This window comes from Chrysemys picta, chromosome 5 (assembly GCF_011386835.1).
Source record: "Chrysemys picta bellii isolate R12L10 chromosome 5, ASM1138683v2, whole genome shotgun sequence".
NCBI lineage: Eukaryota > Metazoa > Chordata > Testudines > Emydidae > Chrysemys > Chrysemys picta.
In genome coordinates, this window is record NC_088795.1 from 11,329,763 (window position 1) to 11,339,898 (window position 10,136).

Below are 10,136 nucleotides of genomic sequence, written 5' to 3' on the forward strand. Positions count from 1 at the left end.
CATATCCCAGTTACGTTACATTCACTTATTACCGTATTTTCTCTAAAACTATCTCAGTTACATTATATTGACTTATTATCAAGTTTTTATAAAACCATATAGACTGCACAACGTCACAGGTCTGACCTAGTATGGTCTTATGTTAGGCTGAGGAAAGGACGCCGGAGCAGTAGGCGTAGGCTGGGCCGCTGGCCATAGGCTGGGGATCAGCCAATACCTTTTCTCTCTGTTGACTTTGCTGATTCCTCTTGTGTTTGTTTTACACCTGAGATTGTCTGAGTTGCGGGAAGGGCCAGACCCCCGCACGTGACGGGGTGCCAAGTGGCCTTTGTACGCTGAATTCCTCCCAGCTGCCAGGGAAGTTAAAGGGCCAAAGGCAGCGAGAGCCAACAGCGCACTGTCCTGAGCCAGGGCTTGGGGGTGCTGGTGGGTAGGCACTGGGCTGGCCCTAGACTTTGGGGGGCCCTGTGCAGGGAGACACTACTTTAGACCCACTTTGCTCCCTGCCCATAGGAGCAGACACAAGCACCGGTCAAGCATTTTCTGACCCAAACCATTGTTCATCAGAAAACAAGTTCAATCTAAAATGACATTTTTAATGAAGAAAAAATATCATTTTCAAAAGTTGGCGAAGAGTCCCGGTGGCGGAGGTGAGACTGGCCAAGAGGGACGCCTTTTGCCTGCTCTGACACGAACCCTTCAAAAGGAAAGTGTCACTTCCCCTCTGAACACACGAGGTGATGAAAGTTACTGTGAAAAGGGAACGTGTCCCTTCCCCTCCACTTTCCCACACTTGCTGAATGGAAAAAGCCGGGAAACAGGGAGGAAGTGTGGGAAACTGGGGAGGAAAACAACTTCCCTGGGTTTTCTAAATTCCCACAGGAAAACCAGAATTTTCCCATGGGACCATTCTGAAAGGGGATTTTTTTTTCCTGTGGAAATTTCCATGGGAAAAATCCTGGTTTTCCCGCTAGCTCCCCTGTGCACTTCTCCTGTCTTCAGCTCCCGCCTGCCTGGGATCCCCATCTTTCAGGTGTTCATGAGCCTTCTGGCTACTGCTATCCACTTACTTGGCCAAGGAGGTTGGGACAGTGCAGCAAAGCAGTGAGGGAACTCAGCTCCAGATGTTCAATGGGGCAGGATTAGGCCTGAGGCCACAGCATCATCAGATGCACTATGGGAGAGCTGGGCGTGGCTTGGGAGCCCACCAATGAGAAGAAGCCATTCATGCAGCTCAGGGTAGAGGGGCACCAGAGGCATGTTACCCCTCTGAATACTCTGGTGCCCAAAAGGGTCATGGTGCAGGGATGAGCAATGGGGAGGCTGCAAGAGGAAAGGTTGTTTGTAACCTCCAGGACTTGTGCCGAAGGAGCGGCAGCTGCAAACCGATGGGTTTGAGGCAAGCAGCCCTGAGCACAGGGCCTAGTCCTGGTGGGATTTGGAGAAAGATGGACAGAGCAGGGAGAAAGCCAGAGGGTAGAGGGACTTACAGGAGCAGGAAATCAGGGAGGGACAGCGTTTGAGGGAACCACAGAACGGCTTTATGCGCTCAACGCCCATCTTCTCACAACAGGGAAGTAGCTCAGAGTCTAATTTCCAAAGCAGAACGTCCCTCCCTCCTGACCACAAGCTGACTCCACCACTCCCTTCACACCACAGTCATTAACACATTCCCATTGTTGCGAGCTAAGTCCCTTGCTTTTAAAGTCAAGAGCACAGACAGCCGGCAGCAGGAGAGGACCTGCGACTGGCTGAACCGGGCTTGTCAGCCGGGCCATTGCCTAAGCACGGAGGCTGCCTCCTACGTGAGCCCTTCACCCTGACAGCTCTGAGCCCGCAGGCCGATTGTGGCTCCCTGTTCCTCCAGGAAGTGAGGGCAGGGAGGGGAGCTTAGGACACTTGCCAGGCGCACAAAGACACTGCCCCGTTTGCGTCAGGGAGGCTTCACACACACACCCGCTGGCCAGGGCCAGGGCCAGCCCGTTCTGATCTGCAGCGGAGGGTGCTTGTGAGAGACCTGGTCTGTGCTGCCCAGCGTTTCTAAACTATCTTCGTTAATACAGTAGCGGGGACTGATGCATTCGCAGCTGCTTGGAGCAGGGAGCCAAGCCAACCGCGTGTCTACAGGCGTCATCGGCGCACGAGCCGCTCCAGAGAAGAGCGCCCCTGCCTGGGCACTAGGGATGAAATGCTGACGGCAGGAGGCTCCATACCCTAGCAGTGGGGCTGATGGGCGGCTACCTCTCCTGCCAGACAGCAGGCTCTCAGGGCAAGAGCTCCACAATCTGTGCCCAACCGGGGGCTGGCCCTGGCTACCTCAACAGCTAACTTATCGCAGCAACTCGTAACTGTAGAACTAGGCAGTAGGCGACGCCACCCCTGAAATGTAGCCGCTGAGGAGAGCTGCCTTTGGACTCTCGCCAGTAGGCGACACTACCTCAGGCAGTAACAGCCAGAGAAATCGACTCTTAGACTCCCACCATTAGGCCCCTTGGGCTCACACCTCGGTGTAGCATCACTAGGCAGTACTGACAGCCCGGAGCACACGGCCAACCCCTGAGAATCACCATCTTTTCTGGGAAGCCCAGTGGAGCTGCCGGTGTGGAGTGGGGAGCAGGGCAAAGCCCTTCAGTATGTGTGTAGGTCCCCAAGGTAAATGGCCAGAGATGTTTCCTGTCCTGAGAGCTGGCAGCACGTGTGGGAACATGTACCGAATGGTCAGCAGAAGCTGGAGAATTCCCTGGGCCAGCTGCTATTGCTGAACCTGGAGACTCCTCTTGGGATGACGTGACAGGCTAGACTCCAGACGTGCCTCATTTCTGGGGTCCTGGGCCTGGTTTTCCAATGTCCTGAGGGCTCACAGCCCCAGTTGCAGTCAATGGGAGCCCTGGGTGCTCTTCAGCTCTGGACATCTGGTGCGAGGTGTCCCAAGCTGGGCTTCCAGAAATGTAGGAACCCAAAGCCAGTGGCCACCTCTGGAAAATATCTTTAATCTTTCAAGTTCCAAATCAGTCCTTACAAACTGAGGCCATGTCTGGTCTCCGTGCCCCTGTCTGGAAGAGCAGGGCTTTGTGCTGATGTCCCTGGCTGAACATTTTCCCCCTCCTGCGCCGTGGGGTGTGCCACCTGGCTGCAGCACTCCACCCCAGAGTTGGCTGCATCCCAGCACTACTGCATGGATACGGTTGTAAAAGGCTTTAAGATCTTGAGGATGAATGACGTATGTGCGGGGGGGTTGAGAAGAGATTTATTTTTTTAGTTGATGGGAAGGGAATTGACTTTGGGTCAAACTGATATTTTTAATTTTTTTTTTTTATAAGTGAAATGCCTAACGCTAGGATAAGCACACATGGGGCAATTAATGTAATAACTATGTATGAGTAGAGAGGAAGCTCTTGGAATTCCAGCCAGCAAGAAGCAAAATCCAAACACAATACTCAGCTTCCCGTTTCTAAGCAGTCAGGGGATGGGATCTGTCCCCTCCAGTATAGGTTGCTCTGCTGGGGTTAGGTGCAGAGATGTTTGGGTCTGCGTTCCTTACACTAAGACACACCCAAGCAGCAGATGAAGCCAGGCATGAGGGTATTGCTTTCTTCCTCAATGTTTGCTCAACATTTTAGAGCCAGAACACGGGACTCAGTTTAACCCTTATGTCCCCTCGGGATCCCTGATAGGGAGAGTCTAGGACTCACTTGTCTTCACTGCTAAAACCACTGCTGGATGCCTCAGGACAGTGGCTCTCAACCTCTTCAGTCCACTGCACCCCTTTCAGGAGTCCGATTTGTCTTGCGTACCCCAAGTTTCACCTCACTTAAAAACTACTTGCTTACAATAATCAGACATAAAAATGTGCCACAGCACACTATTACGGACACATTGCTGACGGTCTCATTTTTACCATATAATTATAAAATAAATCAATTGGAATATAAATAGTGTACTTACATCTCAGTGTAGAGCATGTAGAGCAGTATAAACAAGTCGTATGACATTTTAGTGCGTACTGGTGTTTTTTATGTAGCCTGTGGCAAAACTCATATCTCAATGAGTTGATGTGCCCCCTGAAAGACCTCTGCGTGCCCCCGGGGGACGTGTACCCCTGGCTGAGAACCACGGCCTCAGGCGACGTGTAGGAATGTTCCTGCGGTAAAAACACAGTGAAGACCAGGAACTTTCGTTTTACCATCAGGTAAACTCGCTGAGGTCAGCCCTATGCCCCTGCCAGAGGTTGCTTCACTGTGCTGTATCCTGTCCCTGAGGTAAATACCACACTTTTTTAGCAGTGAGGATAAGCCTAGACTCCTCTCTAGTAAGGTAATGTCAGACAGGCCCCACTTATCAATGGAACACATCAGAGCATTATTGGAGGAGCTCACCCAGTGAGAGGGCTAGTTTGCCCTGAAATGCCCAGCTGTTCAATAGAAACACTACACAGCTGTGTCATGCAATGCCCGAGGCTAGTGCCCTGGGCCAGGTGGACATTGTTCTGAGGCCTCGTTAACTACCCAGCAATGAGGAAACGTTCACGCTAGGAAACCAGCCGGCGGGTGGGGCTGATGAGAGCCAGGGTGTGGCCACACTGCACAGTTAGCCCAGGCTCTTAGCCAGGTTTTAGCCCCTCCCACCATCACCCAGGAAAACCTCTGCCCCGGGTGTGGAAGAGCTCTCTACCTGGGCTGAGCCAGCTCTGGGGGCAGGATTACAGCCCAGGCTCTGTTTTAACTCGGGCTGGACCCCGCCCACTTTCCAGGACAGAGGCTAAAAATCATTCCAGTGCTGCTAATCCTCCAAGGCCTTCCCACAGCTCTCCCTAAAGGACAGACACGTTCGCCCATGATTAAGGGGAGATACTCCAAGGCAGGGGCGGGCTAGGGTGACCGAACAGCAAGTGTGAAAAATCGGGACATGGGGTGGGAGGTAATAGGTGCCTATATAAGACAAAGCCCCAAATATTGGGACTGTCCCTATAAAATTGGGACATCTTGTCAGCCTAGGGCGGGCAAACCTTTTGGCCTGAGGGCTGCATCAGGTTTTGGAAATTGTATGGAGGGCCAGTTAGGGGAGGGGTGTGTGGCCCGGCCCCATCCTCTATCTGCCCCCCCCCCCGCTTCTTGCCCCCTGACGGCCCACCCCCAGGACTCCTGTCCCATCCAACCCCCCCGTTCCCTGATGGCTCCCTGGGACCCCTGCACCATCCACCCCTCCCTGTCCCCTGACCACACCCAGAGCCCCCGCCCCTGACTGCCCCCTGCTGCCGCATCCAACCCCTCCCCTCCTGACTGCCCCCTGGGTCTCCTGTCTCCATTTAACCCCTCTGTTCCTCGCCCTCTGACCGCCCCGACCCCTATCCACACCCCCGCCCCCTGACCACCACCCCAAACTCCCCTGCCCTCTATCCAACGCCCCCTGCTCCCTGATCGCACTGCCTGGAGTACCGGTGGCTGGAGCCGGGCCACGCTGCCACCGCGCAGCACAGAGATCAGGTCAGGCCAGGCTCTGCAGCGGCGCTGCCCCAGGAGCTCACAGCCCCGCCACCCGGAGCATTGCGCCGGCGGCGGGGCGAGCTAAGGCTGCAAGGGTGGGAGGAAAGCAGGGGAGGGGCCGGGGGTAACCTCCAGGGCCAGGAGCCGGGCAGGACGGTCCCGCGGGCCGGATGTGGCCCGTGGGCCGTGGTTTGCCCACCTCTGCTCCAAGGGGATGTCTGCACAGCAGCTAGACGCCCATGACTGGCCCGTCCCAGCCGACTCGGGCTGCGGGGCTGTGTCGTTGCTGTGGAGATTTCCAGGCTCGGGCTGGAGCTGGGGCTGTAGGCCCCGGGAGGTGGGAGGATCCCGCATGCTGACACCACAATTAAACAGCCCCTGAGCCCCATGCGCCCGAGTCAGCTGGCCCGGGCCAGCCGCGGGTTTTTAGTTGCAGTGTAGACACCCCCCAAATCCTTACTGAGGCTCCTGCACGGGCCGCTTGTTTTGCAAGGTGCAGCGCGCCCAGCAGTGCCCCCTGACATCAGTGGCAGTGCCGGGTGCTCTGCCTGGCTACGCACGGCAGCGGCTTCCCACCGAGCTGAGAGCCTCGGACTCTTGGTCTGGTAAGGTAAGAGTGGAAACAGCGGCACCGAGGCCAGACAGCCTGTACAGAGCTGGGCTCGTACACCTGTAAATCCGGTATAGCCACGCAGACCCCTGGACAAGGGCCCTTTTACATCTGCGACCAAGCGTCTGCTCTAACGTGGGTGGCGTGTTGCTCTTCTACCCACAGCGGAAGGGATACAGTCCTCTATTGCCCTCCCCGGTGTGTGCACCAGCTGGATCCGGGCCCCACCACGGGCCTGGGCACCCCCGCACGTGCCCCGATGTTCCCCTGAGAGGACAGGTGAGGGGGGGTAACATTTCCTGCCCAGACAGATTCAGGCCATGCGGCCATCCCGAGCTCTGATTTCAGGGCGGCTGTGTCACTGTTATTGCTCAGGGACCGAGCGCAGACCTTTGCTCGGCACCATTGAAACCAGCCACGCACAGGCTGGGAGCAGCAAAGGGCTTTTCTGCAGTCACTTCATACCAATCCTCACCTGCCCAGTGATCATTCGTCAGCCTTTAGGGCTTCTTCCTGGTTACTGTTTCACCTGCAGGGGTAGGGAAGCCCTGCCTTCCCCTCCCCTCCCCTCTCATAAAATACCTCCCAGAACTTGTTTGGCAGCCGGGCTGGGTTTCTCTGTACATGCAGCAGTTTCGGTCAGAGCAGCCAGTTTCCTTCTGCTGGGGACAGAGCAAAGAGGAAGCCATACGGCCGATGCCCCCTGCAACCGGGCTGGCAAACCCAGCAGGTGAGGGCTTGCGCAGGGGCGAACAGCGCTGGGTTGTGCGGGCAGGGCAGGCGCCGGGGCCAAGCAGGAGGCAGGGCCCTGCACTGGGAAGACCACAGCAGCTGGGGGGGACGGACACGACTCTATCTGCCTCTGAAGCAGCACTGCTCCTTCCACCGCTGTGACTGGGTTCTCCTCTCCCCAGCGCAGCCGGGCCGGTGGTTCCATTCCCGCCTCCTCCCTGGGCCCTGCAACATGCGGACGCCGTCGGTGATGATCGTGGGCCTGGTGCTGAGTCCCTGCGGCCTGCTGCTGAACCTGGTCAGCACGCTGACTCCCTGCTGGAGGCAGGTGAGCCGAATATCCGGCAAGCCCATTGACGTGGTCTATCAGCAGGGCATCTGGGAGCTCTGCCAAGAGACCCAGAGCACCCGCCAGCGCCAGTGCGGCCTGGCTGACGAACTCGGCTACTTCCCCACGCAGCCGGTGCAGGTGGCCAAGGGGCTGATGGTCTCCTCGCTGGTTGTGACTTTGGTGGGGCTGGTGGTGGCGGCTCTGGGGGTGCGCTGCTGGCAGGAAGAGCCCCACTACCTGCTGGCAGGCCTCTCTGGCCTGATATTCTTTGCCTCCGGGCTGATGAGCCTCATCCCTGTCTCGTGGTACAACCACTACCTCAGCGCCCTGCCTGCGCCCGCAGGCAGCACCCTGGAGGTGGGCTACAGCCTGGTGCTGGGCTACCTGGGCAGCTGCCTGGAGCTCATCGGGGGCTTCTCCCTGGCACTCAGCCTCCACCAGGGCTGCCAGGAGTGCAGGAGAAAGAAGACAACTACCAAATATCCCCACCGCAGCCAGCCGGGCCCCGCCACCGTATTTTCCAGAGACTCCATGCCCCGTAGCCAGAAGCCGGCTCCCAAGTCCTTCAGCAACCCCATGGATGTGCTGGAGGGAGAAAGAAGCTTCAGCCGCTCTCTGCCCTGTGACTCAGACTTATAGCCTGGCACGGACGCGGGCAGTGCAGCACTAGCAGAGAGGAGCCCCTGCCAGCGAGAGGCCAAGGCTGGCAGGCCAATAGCAGCAAGGACCTCTCCCTGCCTCTGTGCAGATGGACCCTCCTGCTGCAGTAGCTGGGGCGGATGAGAGTTTGGGACCCGGTAGCTGGAACTGCAGCCATTGCTGGTGGGCGCTGGACAAGAGGTGGATATTTGTGTAAGCAGAGCAAGAGTGGCATTACTGATGATTTGCACATTACTGCCTGGCCATGGTGACTTAGACAGTTAACAGGAGGTGGCAGATAAAATCTTCAAAAGCACCTATGTGACTTAGGACCCTCCAGCTCATTGGAAATCAATGGGATTTAGGCTCCTATCTGCCTAAATTACTTTGGGTAAAATTTTCAAAATTCTCAGTCGTGGCTTGGAGCCTAAAAAGCTTTGAGGTTCTGGGCCAAGTGACTTAGGAGCCTAACGCCATGTCCTTGGGAGATGCAGGGTGCGCAGTACTTTTGAATATGCATGTGGTTAGTTAGGAGCCTAAGTATGGAGCTTAACTTTAGCCACCAGCACAGGCAGTTCTTGGCCAGAGATATTACCGGCCGAGTGTTCAGAAAACGACTGGGGTTATTGGTGTCTAGTTATTGTATCTCTACGTAATCAGCACCTTCTCAGCTTCAGCGTTTACATCGGGTACGCTGCGGATTTCTAGCATTCATTCACTTCTTTGCACAGAGGCATGGAGAGCAGGGCTGGATTTAGGGGCAGGCGACCCAAGTGACCACCTGAGGTGTTAGGCTTGGCAGGGGGCGCCGGGCTCCGAGTGCTCTTTTAGTTGTTAGCGACAAAAGGGAAAATAGAATGTGTGAAGTGAAATGTTTCAGGTATTCTGTACGTGGGTTCATTTTTCACCAGTCTCCTAGAATGTTCTGGACCTTTGTAGAATCTCGTGGAACCTTCCAGATTTCCTCAGAACCACATTTTCCTTGAACCTCATAGACTGTTGTCAGCCATGCCCCAGCCACGGGTATATAAGGGGCGACATGGGCGGCACATATCATGGGGGGGGGCAGGCTGTGCCTCCCCAAACAGCCCAGCATGACCCCGCCCACGCTCTGTGCCGAGGCCTCCTCCTGCTTGCCCTTCCCCCTTGGCCCCAGCCCAGGCTGACTTCTCGTCTTCTGGAAAGCCGGGCTGGGGCAGCTGCTGCTGGCCTGTGGCCGGGATGTGGGGGAACCCTAGGCGCTGGGGCATGCTGCCTGGTGCTTGGGCTACCTGCCCTGTGCTCAGGGGCGCTGGGGCTGGGGACTGCGCTGCCCGTCCACCCACCCGGTGCTCAGGGGCCGGGGCGGGTGGTGGCAGGGAGGGAGAGGGCAGGGGCTCCGCTGGGGGTAGGTGGCAGGAGGGGCAGGCCTGGCCAGGGGCTAGCCTCCCACAGCTAGCGGTTCACCCACCACCCATCGGGGCAGGGCAGGCATCACCAGGCAGTCAGTGAGATATCAGAACAAAGTCAAGTGAAGTGAGAGCCCAGCCGCGATATTGTGAACCTTGTTTTGTTGTGTAATTGTGAACATGCACTTGTGTTTTAATATCTGAAGAGTGTAAGTAATGACTAATAAAGGACCTATTTAATGAGACACCAGAGATCTCTATTGAACTCCTATCTACACAGCAATATAAAAGAAATGCTGTTACTTCTCTTGCTGCGCTTTTACATGTAATGTTTGGTGACTTTCTAAGACTGCGGAACATAGACTTTTGTTCTCCCTAATACTGTCTGTTTTCCCCTGTAGAAAATAAAAGATGCCCCTGAGGAAGCCTTCAGGAGCTCAGTATAGGAAGCGAAAAGCTCGATTGCAATCTCGTTTGCAGCAAGGGGCAAACATGATGGGAAAATATCTGAAACAGAAAGTGTCCCAGTGCAGAAGAAATTGAGGAATTTATTTGCTTAGATATGGCATGAATAAATACAGATTTAGAGATCCTAGCATGCAAATGTATCTTATAGGACAGGGATAAACCATGCATCAAAGTCCTAAAATGAGCTACAACTGCAATAAAAAATAAGGTTTTCAAAAGTTTAACAAAGGCGGGGGCAGGATGGCGAAGCCACTCCTCACCTGGGGTTTAATTTATGCCTTTTGTATTACAAGCTTCAGTTTAAGTAGCAGGTTTCACGATCCAGGCCCAAGTGTGTGTAATCCAAACAGGAAGTAAAGGAAACAAGCAGAAAACATACTGAGTGCAGGCACATGAGTTTCCCATAACTGCCCTGCAATATTTTGAGTCTATTAAAGGCAGCTCTCAGGACTGAGACCTCACTGCCGTGACTAACGAAGTGGGCC

At 55.4% G+C, this 10,136-nt stretch overlaps 1 protein-coding gene across 2 annotated transcripts; it reads left to right on the forward strand.

The window, feature by feature from the left end:
* The first annotated feature begins 6,683 nt into the window (after positions 1 to 6,683).
* Positions 6,684 to 9,420, forward strand: CLDN23 (claudin 23). 2 transcript variants are annotated; one of them, XM_065595916.1, is made up of 2 exons: positions 6,713 to 6,823; positions 7,013 to 9,420. In XM_065595916.1, exon 2 carries the CDS (start codon positions 7,058 to 7,060, stop codon positions 7,793 to 7,795), a length of 738 nt encoding a protein of 245 aa, XP_065451988.1. In that variant the 5' UTR covers positions 6,713 to 6,823; positions 7,013 to 7,057; the 3' UTR covers positions 7,796 to 9,420. The 2 variants fall into 2 exon arrangements, with proteins under 2 accessions (XP_023965866.2, XP_065451988.1); XM_024110098.3 differs by having other exon boundaries at positions 6,684 to 9,420.
* Positions 9,421 to 10,136: the final 716 nt, after the last annotated feature.